Raw genomic sequence first — 20,171 nt, forward strand, 5'->3', positions numbered from 1 at the left:
AAAAATTATTTGAACTAATTGTAAAACGTTTTGTTTAAATAAATATTATAAATATATCATTATCTCTCTCTCTCTCTCTCTTTCTCTCTTTTAAAGATTTCTTATTCGATACAATTTTTAACTAGATTATTTAAACATAATGTTTACAAACGAATCATCTGATACTGTAGGCTTTGAATCACAAGTATCAGTTGCTAAGTAAGTTAGAATATTTTTAGATATTGATAAAACAATAGAAAGACAATAATTTTTATTAACTATATAATATAATTATGTAAATTCGTTTACTTTTAGACCAGAAGTATCCGCTAACGTACAAACTACAGAAATCACATATTTTTCCAATCAAGCACAAACGGTAGAGAAAAAAATGCAGAGGTAATCTTTTTCTTTCTTTATTATTGTATATTTATCTCAATTTAATTCTATATGTTCATATGTATATAATATATTTGATAGACTCAAACTATACAAGAACAAGCAAAGACACCAAACGTTGATTATAACAAATTGGCAAAATTTTTGAGAAAAGTTACACCAAGCTTATTAGAAACATTGGATGCAGCTTACAATACCAATGCTTTTGAAGATTATGATACAAAAACAACTAAATCTACATCCGCTAATTTACAGTTATTAAAAAGATTGAATACTATAGAAGAATCAGATATTGTTCTATCACAGATATCACAGGTATCCTTATACAAAATTATATTCTAATATAGTATAAAAAGAATATTGTAGTAGAATAAGACATTTGTTTATTGGCCTTCATTACAGATAAAAATAAGTGATTTGTCATGGAGTATTGCAGGTGGAACATTAGCTGTATCTCATAGTGCTGTATACCATGAAACTTGGTGTGATCATCCTACACAAATAAAGTTATACGGTCTATCGAGAGAAGACCAACTTTCAGATAATCCTAATAAGACTTTAGAAGTCAATTCTTGTGTTACAACCTTGTCTTATCATCCAGTTGAACCTTCAATTTTAGCAGCAGGCTTGTTGAATGGTATTCATTTATATTTTCTATCTTTAATTTTATTCCACAAACCCATAAAACATATCAATTTGAATTTATCATTACAGGAGATGTATTAATTTGGAATCTTAGAAATGATGATTCATTTATTCCAATATATGTTTATGTTCATGGTGATATCGTTTCTCAAATATATTGGAAGCCAAAAACTATAAATGATGTTTCTATGTTAATAAGTGCAAGTAGAGATGGATATATCGCAGTTAACAAATTAATGGCTAACTTTACAACTCGTTTGCACAAACAGTATGTATAATTTAAATATTTTTCATTTTATAATAGAACATATGAATTTCTGTTTATTGTAGAATTTATTTTCTCTTTTTAAGATTCAAAATAATAAAAGAACATAATCCAATAGAAAATTCGAGACCTCGAAGCGCAGGAGGTACACGCGAACGTGCAGCAGAAGCTGGACTATGTATTACCAGTTTTGATTTTTCATGGAAAGATCCTAATATTTTCATTGTTGGAACATCATGCGGTGGAATATATAAATGTTCTCTCGATCATGTTTCTCCTATCGAAGGTGTATATGAATATTTTTTATATTGTATTAAATTGAGTTTAAAGTCAGTTCATGTTATAGTTAATGTTATATATATATATATTTTAATATTAGATTAATCAATGATGATTGTACCATTTTGTTACATGAGAACAGTGAACGAACTTTATGCTTAACTTAATATTATTATTTTATCCAATTAATTAATAATACAATTTATTATTGTAATAATGTAATATTTGTAATATTTTGTCAAATTGTATAGGAGATGAAAATCTTTCGGATCCAGTGATAGATAAGTACGATACACACGAAGGAAGTATAACGTGTATCAAATGTTCACCAAATCGTAATTCATTTATTGCCTGTGGGATGAATAAAGATATTCGTATATACGATTTGGATCAGGTAAACTTTCAATAAATAATATTTCGATAAACATTAGAAAAGTAGAGTCATCAATTTCTTGTTATGTATAGAACGTTTGTCAGCAATCAATTTCGGTGGAAAGTACCATTATTGGTTTAACGTGGATGACAGGAAATAAAAATATATTTGCAACATTTGGAGCTGGAAATGAAATTAAATTTTATAACGAAACCGATGGTAAAGCCATGACTAATATAAAACTCGAAATAACTGGCAAAGCTAGTATTAGTAATCTATGTGTCAATTCTAAAAGGTATGTGATCGTATTGAAAATGTCGGCAATCGATAGATTGAAGAAAACTCATTGTGAATTTTAATATTTCACTTGTATTTTCTATATTTAGTTTTATATTATTACTTTCTATTTCAGAGACATCTTAGTTATGGGGGACATAAATGGTTATTTAGAATTTTGGAAAGTTCCTCGGCAATTGTTTTGAGAAAATTTGATTATTGAGAAATTTTCAAACAATTTAGGCAACATCCGAGTAAATGTGAACTTTAGAAAGTTCTTCAGTAATTGCTTTGACGAAATATTTATTACTTTACAATTGTTGTATCATATTTATTATTTTTATTATTAGGGTTTTTAGATATAAAGATAGCCACGTTAATATTTTTGTTACTTGTAATATTATATGGAAATTTTTATTATTTATTTTGAATCTCACATACATACACACACACAAAAGACGAATACGTTGCACAAAATACGCGCTAAAATCTTTTTTTTATTTAGTTTTCAAGGCTAACACAATATTCTTATTTTTTTCTTTACATTTATAACTGTCGTGCGTTTATAAATGTATTATAATGATTGGTGACATGTCCTTGAAATGATCTTGCGGATTTTCGAAATTAAAATTAAACATATTATTTATTTTTATCGAGAAATATAAACCTCAGTATCGATAGGTGTGAAAACTTATGAACATATAAATGTATAAGTCATATATACAATAATATAAAAGAAAATATTTATCAACATTCGAATGGTAAAACTGTATACCTTGAAAGTAATTTCAGAGAGAAAATGTTTAAAATAAAAATAATTTATTTCGTTACTTTAAATAACAAGTATTGATTACACACTATAAAACAAACGATTGAAATATACGTTGGATAACGCACATTATGATATTTTATAAATAAATTAAAACAAATCAAAATATATACATGAAATGATTTATTTTCATTGCATTAACTATAAATATAAATGTTAGTTATAAAAATAGAAATTGCGAATCAACAAATATTAGTAATCTTTCCACTAAAGTTGGCAACTTACCACAAATACCGATTTCATTAGAAAATCTATGTTGTTTCTATTGTAAAAATAATAATCATAAATATGTAATTAATACAATGAATTAATTGGAAAGTTTCTTTCACATATATATTAAAGAAATGTGTTGTATTTTGATATCGTATTAATTAAAATTAATTTTGCAATCGCTCAAAGTTAAATACTTCGATAAAATGAATATTGAAATTTTTAGTAAATAAACGTAATTAGTTAGATTGCGTATAAATAATTATGTTAAAGTATTTTCAGTGACGCAAATAACAGATAAAGTTTAAAAACTTTTACAAAGACGATGATCAGGCTGACGAATTTTTACAAATTTACAGTTTCGTAACTTACTGATGTTATTCAGTGATGCGATTAAGTCATGCAGTAAAACGAGTTCTTTTATCTATTTCTACAAAACGAAATTATTGGGAAGAAATAATATATATATATATTTATTTATTTATTTATTTTATACTATTATATACAATTTAAAAAAAACATTTATAAATTAGATAGTTAGTAAAGTTTCATTTTTTTGTTTAGTAAAGTTCACATGTGCACAATACTTATTATATTATGTTATTATTTTATTACTGTTTTACAGTTATTTTATTGTCCCTATAGAAAAATGTAATAAAGCAAAAAGAATCATAAATTTTAAATAAATAATAAATACAAAATATTATATACGTAAAATTGATTAATAAAAATATTAATAAAAAAAGAAGAGAAAAAAATTTTTGAGATCAGATCTCAAATTGATATGAATATCTTTTATATTTGAAAAATAAATACTTACTTATAAATAATAAATATAATCGGTCAAAAAAAGAACATACCTTTCTTGGTTTTATCTTCCTGATTGAACATAAACACTTGAATTCGTCAAGGTTTCTCGTTTCTAATGCGTAATTTTTAATCATTTTATCGCATTTTTTAGAAAATAAATAACTGATAAAGTATTGTGATGATGTTAGTTATTGCACCTTATACAGAACAAAAATAATTCATAAAGTTTAGTAATATTATTGCTTTATTCACTGAAACAAATAATTGATCAAATTAATTAAACCAATTTTTTTCAATCTTTTGATCATCCTGTAAACATTATTATATTTGTATATAATGTGTGTAAATGTTTATATATAATACCAAATTTATATAAAATATGATAAACTGTAGTCACGTGCACTGTATTTCAATATAAAAGTGGAGTTATATTACAGAATTCGTGTGGAACTTACAAGAATATTCTATGAGAAAAACATTCAGGAATTTTCCTTTTTTTTTTTTTATAAATTAATTACTTACTCCGTTTTAATATAAGATCACAGCCATTATAATTTTACTTGAAATCTAAATTTTCAAAAAAACTAATTCTAGTAAATGAGTTATAATGAATTACCTTACTGTATTATTCTCTAAAATATCATTTTTAGGTTAACACCTTGTGCTATTGAAAACTTTTATCTTATCTTATCGTATAATTTTACTTGAAATCTAAATTTTCAAAAAAACTAATTTTAGTAAATGTGTTATAATGAATTACCTTACTGTATTATTTTTTAAAATATCATTTTTAGGTTAAAACCTTGTGCTATTGGAGACTATTATCTTATCTCTTTTCTGTAAAATAACATTTTAGAAAAGAATATAATCTTCCGTATTGCAGCATGAGTCATTGATAAGTTTCTTTTTTACATTCATGTGACGTCAATACATCCGGTTTGAATAATATTTCAAAAATAATATGATAATACATTTCCTTCTCGAAAAAATGAACAAAGAAGAACCTTCTTGAATCGAACGAACACTTTCACTTATTTCTTTGTATTATTTGGAAAAAAAAAATAATTAATTTAATATATTGTGAAAAGTTTTAAATATATACAGCAGAACTTAATAAAACGAACTATGTAAAAATAATTTTTAAGAATAACGTTTCTTACTGCCTACAATAAACTTCTACTGAAACGTGTTCTTTTTTCTAGAGACATCTAGCGTCTTCCAAAGAAAATTTCTCTTTTTTATGTTCTTTGTAATGTTCAACAATACGTGCCTTGAATTTCTTTTTTACCTATGTTAGGTTAGAATGTATATCTTCAAGTTTATACAGTAAAATAACTATAAAAAAAAGTAATAAAATTTAATTAATAAACATATTCGTAAGATGTATTTTTAAAAAGATTTCACAGATATATTATATTCGTTTACGAAAAATTTACATTATTATAATTTTTAAAATGGCCGACATTATCGTATAATGTTATATCAAAAAATTCCATTTTTGTTCAAATTTCTACTTTCAATAATAACTAAAATTTCGTCATTTTTACAGTATGTCAGTAATTAACAAAAAAAAGGAATATTATTATCAAAATTAAGTTGATTTTTTCTTTTTTTTTTTTTATAGAAAATTTAACAACCGTAAGAAAAGAATGAGTACCATTGCAGAGCCCTACTCTTGTAGAAGTTTTTGTTTTGAAAAAAAAAATTATATAATAAGAAAAATATTATCATAAAAATAAAGTTGAAATTTTCTTGTTCTTTTTTACAAAATTTCGACTATTGTTAGAAAAGGATAATATAGGATTATAATTTTTTAAAAAGCTTACCTTGTAAATACAAATATCCCATTTTTGTTCAATGTCTATTTTGTTCAAATTCTTCCTTTCAATAATATCTAAACATTACAGAGCCTTATTCCTGTAGAGTTTTTATTCTGAAAAGGAACAAACAAAATGAAGACCCAAACATGTTTAAATTCACTGTGAAACCTTTTTGATAGTTAAAGGTGGCTATTATAAAAGATTCATTTCTATTATCCTCATATATGGTGTATTTCATTACAACAGACCCAAATCACTAAAACAAAAGAAATACAAATTTCTTTAATGGTCAGACGTTTTTCCGAAAGTTTGAAGTATTGTTGAATATTATTGAAGCCTTTCCTTTAACACGTTGGGGGGCGCCATAAAAAATTCTTAGAAAAATTCCCGTTAGGCCACAGACGTTACTTTGTATTGAAAAATTAGTTAAGTGTCAGGCATCCGTGACGGACACGGAAAGTCTAATGTCAGTCATAAATGACTGACGTGGCACTCAACGTGTTAAAGAAGAATTTTGATAGCATAATCAAAAATTTCAAAATTTCTAATTAAATTGAGTACTTACGCCTATGTCTTCTCCCTTTTATATTCTTCTCTCTTTCTTCGTTTCCTAACCCTAGGTTACTTACTACCTACAGTAGTAAAGCATGCAGGAAAACTTGAAATTTCCTAGGGGAGGAGAATATCCGTGAATACGCAAGGGGCGTAACCCTACAGCTCTAGCCAATGAAATTCAACTATGAAAAAGGTTTCAAACGACACTAGACACTTTATCCTGAAAAGAACAGATGTCAATAAGTTTAGAAAAAAAGATCTAAATTTACCAAGTGCTGTGAAATGATGGTCAGGTCCTGTAATTTGACAAAAAAAATGCATTTAAAATGCATTAAAAATAAATATACACATTATTCATTTATAAATGAATCACTATCCTAATGACTACAATTTCATTTTTAATATTATTAAAATATATTTTTAATTTTTTACAGCAGTCATTTGACAACTCACTGTAGAAATAGGTATACGTAAAGTGTCAATAGGTTTAGTTTTAATATATAAAATATTTGACTCATTGTTAGTTTTGTTTATTGTCCATTTGGATTAATAATAATGTTCGACGATAAGAAATAAAATACAGAACGGTCAAAAAAGAAATTCAAGTCCTAAAAAAAACAGCTTTCTTATTTCTTCTATTTAAAAAAGATTCCAGGTACGATTAGAAATGTTTCCAACTGTAGGATTGTATTCACGTAGACTATTTGATCTGAAAAAAAAAAGAAATGAAAAAAGTTCCAGATGTACAGTGTGATTATAAAAGGACTACCCCTATTTTGAAAGATTATACAGTCAACCCTCCTATAAACGCGGTACTCTCAGAACGCGGTTTCCATATAACGCGGAGCTGAAAATGCGACAGCCCTCTTATATATATTATATATTATATATATTATATATATATATATATATATTATATTACAATACTGTAAGTAATATTCTTCATTTGTTCTAATATAATAATAATAAAGTAATTATTAACCCTAGATTTGCATCATGTCAAACACGAAAGAATCAAGGAAAGGGTTAAAAAGAAAGTTTATATCTCTTGAAGATAAAATCGAAATTCTAAATCGTTTAGAAGGCGGGCATCCCCATACAAAGTTTGAAAACCGCCCCTCGAATGGGCCATCGCCGGGCGAAGGATGACAACTAATGGCCGATCATTGGCGTCTTCTAATGGCCCATAGACGGCTAAATATACAAATGAAAACCCCGGCCCATTAATAGTAGTTGATCATCGGCCGATTAATGGGCCCAGCAATGAGCCACGTATTATACAAATTATTGGCCCATTAATAGTTTTTAATTACACGCCGATTATTCCAATAAATATTGGCCCGTTAACGGCACATGGACGGCAAATCATAACATAATAATAATAATAATAATAATAATAATAATAATAAAATATTATTATTATTATGTGGGATTCGTAAAAAAAAATTGGACCGCTGGAACTAGAACTGGGACCGTCAGGATTCGAACAACCACGGATCCTTCGCTTACCGGGCGACTACGACTGCTCCTTAACCAATTGACCTATCCAAAGCAATTGGTCAATATTTCTCACGAATGCCTAAAAAGTTTGACATGGAGGCGCTCATCCCACAATTATTATTATTATTATTAATAATTATGTTATTATTATATTTCTTTTATGAATTACATAGTTAATAAGTTTTTAAACGCGTTTTTCTCAAAATGGTGTTATCAATGTCGGTGACCAACATTACTCGAAAACGGCTAAACCGATTAGTCTCAAATTTTAACACGACCTTCTTAAATATATTTTTTAGTAATTAATCGAAGATTTTTTCTCTCCGATAGATATTTTTTTTTTTTATAAACAATTTAAGGCCGTAATTTCGGTGAAGAATCGATTTTTTTTTTTTGAGAAACCGCCATTTTGTCAAAAAATTTTATTTTGCTTATTCCTTCGATTAATTACTAGATTTAACATTATTTTAACGAAATCTGTTTGGTTTTTTAATTTAAGATGATCCAGTTCCGAGATATAGTGGTCACCGCAAAACGTCTTTTTTGAGAGGAGCTCCTGGAGATCAGCTGTAGCTCTTTTTCAAATAAATATTTTTACTAGTACTAAGTCTTAAAATACAGTTAAAAGATACCATAATATGTGTATAAATTTTTGGATCAATAAATTTAAAAGGTTTCTCAGAAAAAATTCTGGAAAATTCACTTTTTTTCGGCCGTCTAACTGTATATAACCCCTTAACGGCACATGGACGGCAAATCATAACATAATAATAATAATAATAATAATAATAATAATAATAATAATAATAATAATAATAATAATAATAATAATAATAAAATATTATTATTATTATGTGGGATTCGTAAAAAAAAATTGGACCGCTGGAACTAGAACTGGGACCGTCGGGATTCGAACAACCACGGATCCTTCGCTTACCGGGCGACTACGACTGCTTAACCAATTGACCTATCCAAAGCAATTGGTCAATATTTCTCACGAATGCCTAAAAAGTTTGACATGGAGGCGCTCATCCCACAATTATTATTATTATTATTAATAATTATGTTATTATTATATTTCTTTTATGAATTACATAGTTAATAAGTTTTTAAGTAATAATTTAATTACTTAATTAGAATAGTTATTTAATAATTGTATAAAAATTTAACTGCCCGTCTGTATTCAAATTTTTATTAGTCTAGATAATGCAAGACACTGGACACACACACACACACACACACACACACACACACACACAAAGCTTAGTAGCCAGAAGTGGGGATCACGAATCAAAGACCGAGAATAGGAAGAAGACTGTATAGCTATATTGTGTCTCATTCTCTCGTAGGCTCAATCCTATATGTTTGTCTCTTCTTCTCCTATTATTTAGTCTCGCCCATTCTAAAGAAGTTTTCACTTCAAAAATATTTAATACAGATGTTATGTAACCACAGGTTTTATATCAGAAGACGGCGTTAACAACTTCAATTACAATTTTTTAAAATCACTCAATAATTAGTTGTTCATAAGCAAATTAACTGAATTAATACTAGTAAATTTTTTTTACATTTGAAAAATACAAAATAATAATTTAGAAAAATATAAATTAAAAAAAGAAACCTTTTCTAAAAAAATATTTTATTGATTATAAGCGCCAGTAATCAACCAAGATTGGGCCATTACTAATAGCCAATGCTTGGCCGAACACTGGCAGTTGGACATCGGCCGATCTACGGCATTTTTTCCATCGACGGCGACTTCGTATGGGACTTTCCCTTCATATAATGAATCATTGAATAGTTGCTGGCTCCTAATTATTGTCTGGAAAAACTTGGGGTATGTTTTCTTAATTTCCTTATACCTTTTGTCCTGAAAAGGACAGTTATCAAAATTTCAGGTATAGTTTTTGTCTTGAAAAAGACAGATAAAAACGTTCCCACGTTAAACCTTTTGTCCTCAAACACACTAAATTGATTTCAACTTTCTCTTAGGCCAAATTATATCCAACCAAATCAACCGTAATACAAAAGAATCACCTAAGAAGAGTACAATTCTTATGAAATCTAGAATTTAACGTATTAACAGGACAAAGTGATTTAACGATTTTATTTTTAATTGTAAATCTTTTTAGAGTTGTAAACCTTATGTTCATAAAACATTTGCGGGCCCTGAAAAGGGCCCTAAACAAAAATAAATGAACCCATAATAGTAGGAATGTAAATGGTTGGGATAGTATCTAAAGGAAAGGTTATTAAACGAATTATTTTCTAATATGTATTAGGACGATTAAAAATAATTTTAGGAAATTTCTGTTCTTTAAGGACAGACTGAATTTATTATTGGTATGGAAAAACGGGGGAGGGGATTGGGATGTAATAGGAATAGGAAATAAGGGAATTATAAAATAAGAGAATTCAAACGAAATAAAATGGATGAAATTATAATGTAGGACAAGGAATGAAAACAATTTGTTGTTGCTGTTCTTCTTATTCTTCTTTTTCTGAACGTGTTCTTCTTTAAAAACATTTCCTCCGTAAACTTGCAGACATATTTCCAAAAAGGGAATAGTAATGTAAATTTATTTACTTCGTCGTCGTGTCGTCGTAGCCGACGGGCTCCTTCTACTGCAACGACAAAATTCAAAAATTCGGCCTATCTTCGTTTATAGACTTATTTATTCGTTTTCCTTCATTCTCTCATTCTCCTTCTCATATACTTTGTTTCTTTCTTTCTTTTTAATCTTCACAAACATGAAGGATCAAACATAATCCTCCCTTTTGCTTTTCTTACTTTTCTTATCTCGATCTGTCAATGTTAATCCTATCTATCTATCTAATATGTTTTATCTATCTCATCTTAAACAGAACGTGATTCCAGAGTAAGAAATGTTTTTTATTTTGTATTTTTTTTTCTTTTTCTTTAAAGTTGGTGTCGAAGGCTAGAAGAAAAAACTTTCTTCCCTCTGATTTTTTATTTTGTTTTTGTTTGTTTGTTTATTTGTTTGTTTGTTTCATTTAACAGTACATCACATAACCCATCCTTTTATTATAGAAGGATACCATAACAGAACTTCGAACACGATGATCTCGTTAAAAATCACATGTTCTTTTCTGCTCTTTCTCTTTTCTATCACATGAAATCATGGATGTCAAATTCAAATTTCTCAGAAATTCTATCATTTTTAATTGAGAGAAAATCTCATTCTAGCACGTATAATTTTTCATTTTTATCTATACTTAAACTTGTAATCTCTCTGTATAAAACTGAATGACACTACTTTCCTCCTTCTCAACCCCCTTTTCTCATCTTCTTACTTCTCCCGTTCTGTTTACGTTGTTCTTACTTACTTACAATCTTCTTCTTCTTCTTCTTCTTTTTTTTTTTTATTATTTTTATTTTCTATTTCAGAAATTGCACTCAAATTGTTTCTTATTCTCTCAGCCATCTTATTTCTCATGCAAAAATTTTCCAATCTTTTTCTTTTCCAATCAAACTGTCACTTCATTTTCTTCCTCTCTCATCCTTCTCGCTGTTTTGATTGTATCCTTACACTTACGACTTTTTTTTTTTGGACGCTTTTTTGTTATTATCAAAAAGACATTTTCTTTATTTTCTATCATCTTGAAAAACCCTTTTTTAGGATTCGAACTCATCATCATTATCATCATTATCATTATCATCATCATAATCTACATTATCTTCCAGGTTGTCCTCCTCATCTTTACTCATCATCATTTCTTTTTCATTATTATTCCATTCTCTCCTTCTCACATATTCTTTCTCCCTTGTTTCAAAATCGGCCCGATATTATACGTAATATACACATGTGGTGTAACATCATATATACATTAGTACATATATCGTGCGCTCCGTTAAAAAACATGGACGAAGCTCAGCGGAGAGCTTTTTTTATATATGTTTGCTACTCCGCTTTTTCCTGGCTTGTCTCCCCCACACACACACATACACCCCCCACAACCCTTTCTCTATCTAACTTACTTACTTACTTACTTTCTTTCTTTCTTTCTTTCTTTCTTTCTCTTTCTCTCACTTTCACACTTTGCTTATTACATTCTTACTTCTTTTCTTTTCTTGACGATGATAAACAGATCTTAATTGTATTTTATCTTCAAATATGTCCAGAAAAGATTCATTCGTTCTTATAATAATTCCTTATTACTAATTCTTTATTTTGTTCTTCATCATCATCATTATCTTCTTCTTCTTCTTTATCGTATTTATCAATACAGTAATTGTAAGAAACTTCCTTACTCGATGACGATTATGATTATTGTTATTATTATTATTATAACTAATATTTATTGTTATCATTATCACTATCACTATTATTCTTATTGTTACTCTTATTTTTTTGTATCTTCATCATTCACTCTACTTTCAATCTTCTTTTTTTTTTTGTTGTTTCTTCATCATTCACTCTACTTTCAATCTCTTCTTTTTTATTTCCTCTTCTTCTTCTTCTTCGTTCACTCTTACTTTCATCTTCTTTTTTATTTTGTTTCTTAAATCCTTCAGTCTAATCTCATCTTCATTTACTCATGAGAAAGAATAAAGAAAGAAAGAAATAGTGAGAGAGAAGGCCAACAAAAAAAAAATCAAATGGAACACGAAATTCATCTCTAATCGTAAAAAAAACTTCGATTAGTAGAGTAGTATATCGTATACGATACGAATTGGGATATTCGAACTGTATAAATCATTACTTTTCTCTCATTCTTTCCTCTCATTTTGACAATTTACTTCTTCTTCTTCTTCATCTTCTTATACAATTATATCTTCAAATTTATCTTTAACTTCTTCTTCTTCATCACTTTCCTCGTCCTATTATGAGTTGTTGATATTACTCTACCAACTATTGTTGTTTATTGTTGTTGTTGTTATTGTTGTTGTTGTTGCTGTTGTATCATCTTTGGTGATGTTTTAAAAACACGCAAACGCGAGACAATTGTTTTGCGAGGAAAACAACGGGATGCGCGTAGAAAAGGTGGGAGACTCGATTGAAGAAAAAAAAGATTATAATAATCATTCGTTTCTCTTCTTTTCTCGTCTTCACGCAATCACGCGATCCTCTCTCCTAATTTAATCTCTCTTCTGTTCTTTACATTCTCTTTCTCTCTCTCTCTCTTATCACTACTTCCTTCCTCTTCCTTTTCTAATAATAAAATCATTATATTCATGATTACTCTCACCATCATCCTGTTTTAATCTTCGACGCAAACTTGTGACAAAGGATCTCGCGCTTGCGCGTTTATCGACGAGTTTTACAATCTTCCACACACTCCTTCTCTTCTTTTTCAACCTTCTGCTTCTTCTTTTTCTTCTCAGACTCTCTCCCCCTTTTATTCATCACTTCCAACCCTCATCTTCATCCTAATATGCCGAAAAGAGAGGCTGCTGCTGCTGCTGCTGTTGCTGTTGCCGTTGCTGCATCTGCTGCTTCGAGTTCGACTCCCACACATATCGTTGTTCCATCTCCTTTTTTTGTTCTCTATCTCTCTCTTTCTCTCTTTTTGTGTACCTTCAACCTTCCTCTCCCTTATATAAAGCATATATATATATATATATATATATATACATATATACTTTCTTTCAGCCATTACCTTGTTGAATCTTCAGAGAAGAAAAGCTGTGGGGTCGTAGCAGAGGCTGAGCTGCCTCTGGTGTTTGTAGCAAAGAGAACCAACCCAGAGAAATTTATCTTCTCCATTCGATGTGAGAAAAAAAACACGTACACCTTTTTATTCTTTGTTTTTTTTTTCTTTCCTATTACATTTTTTTTCTTCAATCACCAACACCACTACCACCACCACCATCGACCGGGTAGCAAAATATTCTCATTTTCTTCCTTTTCATTTTTCTTTCTTTCTTTCTATTTTCATCACTGTCTTCTTAACAATTCTTAATTCTTATATAATTATCTTCTTCCGTTTCTTCTTTTATTTTACCAACTTCCGTCATCATCATCTTCTTCTTTTTTTCCTCACCTTCGCGCGTATTACAATATTTACAATTATTATCGTTTTTTGTTTCTTTTTGAAACCGTTATTACAATTCATATTTGTGATTTCTATTTAAAATCACACATCAATCAATCAATCAATCAATCAATCAATCAATCAATCAATCAATCAATCATTCATTCATTCATTATAGCATAAAACGCGATCATGATTTATTTCATTATTATTACTTATTTTTTTTTTCATAACTATTGTTCATCACTATTTACTATTATTATTATTCTTATTATTATTACACACTTCGTTTTATTTCTTTCGTTATTATTCATCCCTCTTTCACTTTCGCTTACTTATGTCTCCTTATCTCTCCATTATTTTTTATCTCGTGTAAACGAGCACCCTTTAATACGATTTATTATTATTATTACTCTTATTATTATAATTATTATATATATATATATATATATATGTATATATGTATATATGTACATATATATAATAATACGCTTGCGTCGGGTTTATTACATTAGTTGTTCTTTTATACATATACTTATATATACATACATACATACATACATATATGTATATATATATACATATTGATTATAACTCTATATTCTTAATTACCCTATTGTGTTTTCTTGTTGTGTTGTTTGTTGTTATTGTAGTTGTTATTTTATAATTGATAACAATTGCAATTACGTTCAAAAAATTGGGTCCCCGATCGTGTGGACAATAACAATTTTTTTTTTTTGAACGTTTATATATGGGAGAAAACTTATAATCACAGAGATAGCGACTCGATATATATATATATATAGATCATATATATCATAACTTTAATCCTATAAACTGTACACGCATTATTATTCGTCTTATATGATAAAATTCTCACTTATTCATTTTTTTTAAAGCAAGTCATTTTTCGACAACTATTGTTTCGTTCCTTATTCCTTTTTTTTTTTTCACACCGCGATGATTCTCATCGTTTTAGAATTTGATTTTTATATATCAATTTTGAAACACGGATTTTTACTTTTGTTTGAATTTCAGACTTATCAACAATATAGTTCGAGTTATACATTTTTATTATTTTTATGAATTGATTTTTCTCAACGATGACAATTAACGGTGTGATCATTACAATAAGATTTCTTTTTTCTATCGATCTGTCCTCTTTTTTTTTTATAAAAAAAACAAAAAACATATCAGAATGTTTGTCCCTGTGTGTATACGCAAGTGTGTGTACGTACATATATATATATATATATATTTATGGATTAATCCTTAATTTTTGTCTTTGTTTTTTAAATCACGCAAAATGTATATTGTTTTTAAACAGCGATATATAATCATGTTGTGTGTAGGTTTTTGTGTGTGTGTGTGTATGTGTGTATTACAAATGTAAATTATAATTTAGATTACAAATTGAATTTTGTGTATAATATAATAGTGCGTCTAAACATTAATTTGTATTAACGTGTTTTCTTCTGTATATTTTTTGATTAGAAGTTATTTATCTTTTTTTTTTTTTTTTTTTAACACGACAAATGTTTCTTCTTTTTTTTTTTTTTCTTATTATTGTTTTCATTCGCTGTATATAAGTGTTAATAGAATTTTAAATACAATAGGTATTATTGTGTGGACCCGCGCTTAGAAATGAAGATAAAATTGATTTAAAAAAAACAAACAAATAAGAGAATATAATAAATGATATATATATATATATAATAATAATAGATAAAATGGAGAAGAAAAAACATTGGTATTGCAAATATTATTTCGTAGCGTTGTGTGTGTTATGTTGTTTTTATTTATTTTCCCCACACATTTCTGTTTTCTAAGAATTTATCTTATTCTTATTCTTCTGATGAGAAGAGTTTAGTCGTCGTCAACGTTGTTGGGTTGGTTCATGCAAGTTCATTGACCTTTGTTTTCTCTCTCTCTCTCTCTCTCTCTCTCTCTCTCTCCCTCTCTACCTTCGTAAAGCTCTAAAACAAGAACCGATCGAACGGTCCTATATATATATGTATATTTTTTTTGTGCTTTTTTTAATTTTTTTTTTTGTTATTTTTATCACCAATGAACTATACACCAACGTGACGACGACGATCATCATCATCATCATCATCATACTTTCTGATAAAAACATATATATATAGATAAAATTAAATAGAACAAAATATTATTTTCTTCCAATCAATATTCACACTATGTTGTTAGAATGTTTATAAAAAATGAAAAAAACCATATAGGTAATTGTATACCTTATTTTATATATATATATATATTTCTTTTATGTTGCTCATACCAATCTCCTTTATTTTCTTATAATTAATTTATTATGGAATACACACACACACACACATACGTGTACGTGCCAATATGTTTTCTTCTCCTTTGTCTTTTACACAATTCTTTTTATTTTTATTCTTATTCTTATCATTATTATTATTATCATTATTATTATTATTATTATTAATATTATTATTATTATTTTTCGGAGTATCGGTAGGGTGGGGGAGAAGTAAGCGAAAATCGAAACACGCGTCTACTTCTTACGCACAATTTTTTTTTTACTGTTTTTATAATATTAAATAATAATAATAATAATAATAATAAAAAAAAAGAAGAAAAAATAAAAAATAAAAAAAAAATACAAACAAATAAGTGATCAGAAAAACGCAAAACACATGAGCAAAAGTAATTATTTTCTTTTCTTTTTATCTTAATCGAACGTTATCTTTCTATTGAAAAAAAATAATACTTTGCGAATCAATCTTGATTTATTTATATATTTCTTATTTTTTATATATATCTGATTAAATGACGTATTATTTTGCTCAAATGTGTGCGCACGGTATACAATAATAATAAACAATGTTTATGTCTCTCACGACGGAGTATTTAAAAGGACTCATTATTTTTATGTTTTTATCGATCACTATCTCTCTCTCTCTCTCTCTCTCTCTCTCTCTCTCTCTCTCTCTCTTTTTCTTATCTTTCTAACCACACATACACATTAGTACGTGTATATCGAAAATGTGTGTGTGTTATCTTTTAGAGCAGAAAGCTCCCTTCTATTTTATTATATATATATATATATATATATATATATATAACTAATGTAAATTTATTTTCATTCTCACATGTATACACAGCACACACATACACATTCACACATACATACAAACATTATTTTGCTCTTACTTTTGGCACGCTCGCCATTTTCTCTTACTTTCAGTTAACACATATACAAATGCAACATACGTTCATTTTCTCTCTCTCTCTCTCTCTCTCTTTCTCTCTTTCTTTCTTTCTCTCCATTTCTCTTTCTTTTTCTTTTTCTCTCGCTTAAAGTGTACTACATATATATATATGTGTATATATATTATACATACATATATATATATATATATATATTTCAAGGTACATGGTCGAATCTCGATTCGCTAAAATAGTCAGTGCGTTTTTTTTTTCTTGCCACAAGTAGTAGGCAATTTCTTCATTTTATCCTCGCGGCTTTTCATTGGCCGGATGTCAGTAATATGTGTGCATGTGCAACACACAAAACACCATCGAATATATATATATATATAAAATAAAACAACATTATATCTTGTTTATTATAAATGTAAATCAATCGTAAATGTAACACATTTTGTTACGAATTATGTGTGGCTTGAAATTATATGTGGTATACCTATATATATATATTCATATCAAGGAATAAATGTATGAGAAAATTTGGAAGGAATAAAAATAGTAAGAAAAAATGATCATAAGGGAAAAAGAAAAATGTTAAATAAAAATAAATGAGAGAAAATTTTGGACAGTTGTGATGATGATGGTGGTGATGATGATGATGATGATGGTTGTGTCTGACATTCGGCCAAGATTTTCACAAACAGCAGCAAGAAGAAGGATAAAAAATATTGTCATTAATCATTTGTCAAAAGGGCCTTCGATATAATATACATATATATAACTTTGTGTATTTGTCTGTCTCTCTCTCTCTCTCTCTCTCTCTCTCTCTTTCTCTCTCTTAGAAACTTCATTTCGTTTTAAGTGTAAAAAGTGTATATATATGTGTGTGTGTGTGTTGTAAAGTGTATATATTTCTCTTTTTTAGTATATGTAATGTGTATACACAAATATACATGTAATTAGTTATTTATACATTTTACATATACATATATGTATTAATTATGCGTGCATTGAGAAAAATGATGTACAACAAGTGGCGCGAATTTTTTTGTACACGAGTGAGACACAACTTTGTTTTTGTTTTGCAACCCGTTGATAAAAATCATTTTCGTCACTTTTGTAATAATAATATCATTACGAAAAAAAAAAAAATAATCTTCGAGAGAAATAAATTAAACGAAGATAAGAAAAAAAAAAATATATTCTGGTTCTTCTTATCGATTTGTCAATCATTTGATTTCGTAACACCGTTTTTCGTGAGATCACGCAGTTTTTGTTGTTGTTTTTTTTTTAAATTTTTTTTTTTATTTAACATATTCCTTTCTCACGCACAATATTATTATTTCAAATAAATTTTAATACAAGTGAAAATAAACTTTATATAATAGTATATATTTAAATATATATATATATATATCGTGATAATCAGTTTCGATTGTATACGATAAAATTAAAATTAAAAATAAAAAAAAAAAAAGAAAAGAAAAGATATGAACAAGATTTGTACTTCTCGTTTTATTATTTGTTTAATTAATTCCTTTTTTTTAAATTTTATTTTCTATATAGATATATATATATAGAGATATATTTTCAAGTTAAGTTTTCTGCGTGATTTCACGAACCACCGACAAGTTTTAACGTCATACTCGATAAGAATAATTATGGATGGTAAATCCGCATGTGTGTGTGTGTGTGTGTGTGTGTGTGTGTGTGTGTGTGTGTTGTGTTGTGTGAGTGTGTGTGTAATTAGTATTATTTCTTATATATATAAATATATATTACATTAATCACATACATATATTTATAGATGTATATTATTTTATATACACACATAAATATATGTATATGTATTGTAAGTATTATTACTAACGATTGAGATAAAATTAAAAGAAAAGTAACGTGACGAAATAATACGAGCATAATGAAAAAATGGTGGGGAGGAAAAAAGAAAGAATATAAAGCGGAAGTTAAGATAACGCTATATATATATATATGTGAGATCGAGTTTCATGTGCCCCTTCATTTTTATTTAATTCATTACTATTATTATTATTATTATTATTACTATGATTAGTAGTAAGTATTACATTTTTATTTTCAATTGGAGGATCAAATTTATTTATATAAGCAAAATAAAAAACCTAGTAATAAAAAATATTGAATACATTTGTATATAATATTAAAAAAAAAAAAAGAAAAGAAAAAAAAACATTAAAAATAATTAAATACACATGTATTCAATATTTTTCAATATTTTGTGCTACTTAGAGAAGGTTCATTGAACTCATCGTCTTTCTCTTTCTTATTTCAAATTGTTGTTAAAAATAAACGTAAATAAGAAATGCATGTGTGTGAGGCACAGGAAACAGAAGTTTTTTGTAAATTTTTTCTTCTTACTTTAAAGATGAAGAAGAATGAGAACAAAAATTAATTATAAACAAATTAAAAGAAAGTAATAGTAATTAATATTAGTATCCGATTGGAAGAAGAGAACACTACGTGGATGAATACAAAGATTGTAAGATGATTAAATTGACCATTATTTTAATCATCTGTTGTTTTCTTTATATTTATTCGTCCTTATTTTGTTTATTCTTCCTTCGAGATTAATTTAATCGATTAAAAAATATGTACATATATATATATCATTACAAAAAAATTATATATATATATATATAGATTTGATTATTTGATAATTCCTTATTAAAAAAAAAAGAAAAAAAAAAGAAAAAAAAAAAAGAAAAAAAAAAAGATTACCCACAAAGATGCCGTGAGAATTATTATTATTATTATTATTATTATTATTATTATTATTATTATTATTAATATTATTATTATTAATATTATTATTATTGTTCTTAATTTTTTTCTACTATTTCTTCTTATTTTTCTTCAATTTTATTTTTATTCTTCTTTTTCTACTTCTTCTTCTTTCTCTACCCTCTTATGCGTGTCCATCTTTTTATATTATTAATTATTTAATTATCATCTGAAATCTTGTTTCGCAAAACTTAATCCTAAATTTAAGGCTTACATAATTAA

The 20,171-nt window shown here is 27.2% G+C and overlaps 1 protein-coding gene and 1 long non-coding RNA gene across 5 annotated transcripts; one reads left to right on the plus strand and one right to left on the minus strand.

Moving 5' to 3' along the window:
* The first annotated feature begins 136 nt into the window (after positions 1-136).
* LOC107070436 (cytoplasmic dynein 2 intermediate chain 2) lies at positions 137-3,155 on the plus strand. Its single transcript, XM_015328647.2, is given in 10 exon segments — positions 137-198; positions 295-362; positions 365-378; positions 460-693; positions 781-1,015; positions 1,093-1,291; positions 1,375-1,574; positions 1,819-1,961; positions 2,033-2,235; positions 2,353-3,155. Coding segments are annotated over 10 exon segments (1,425 nt in total). The 5' UTR covers positions 137-139; the 3' UTR covers positions 2,423-3,155.
* LOC107070438 (uncharacterized) lies at positions 3,154-19,285 on the minus strand. Of its 4 annotated transcripts, none has more exons than XR_016176658.1 (3): positions 17,320-19,285; positions 5,892-17,286; positions 3,154-5,400 (listed from the first exon to the last, which is right to left on the minus strand). It is a non-coding gene; the product is annotated as an uncharacterized LOC107070438 (long non-coding RNA). The 4 variants fall into 4 exon arrangements; XR_016176656.1 differs by having other exon boundaries at positions 5,892-5,998; positions 6,451-19,285; XR_016176657.1 differs by having other exon boundaries at positions 3,154-4,632; positions 4,682-5,400; positions 5,892-19,285.
* Between the last annotated feature and the right edge of the window lie 886 nt (positions 19,286-20,171).

Source organism: Polistes dominula, unplaced genomic scaffold, assembly GCF_049000335.1.
Source record: "Polistes dominula isolate Pdom_NZ unplaced genomic scaffold, Pdom_raw_medaka contig_28, whole genome shotgun sequence".
NCBI lineage: Eukaryota > Metazoa > Arthropoda > Insecta > Hymenoptera > Vespidae > Polistes > Polistes dominula.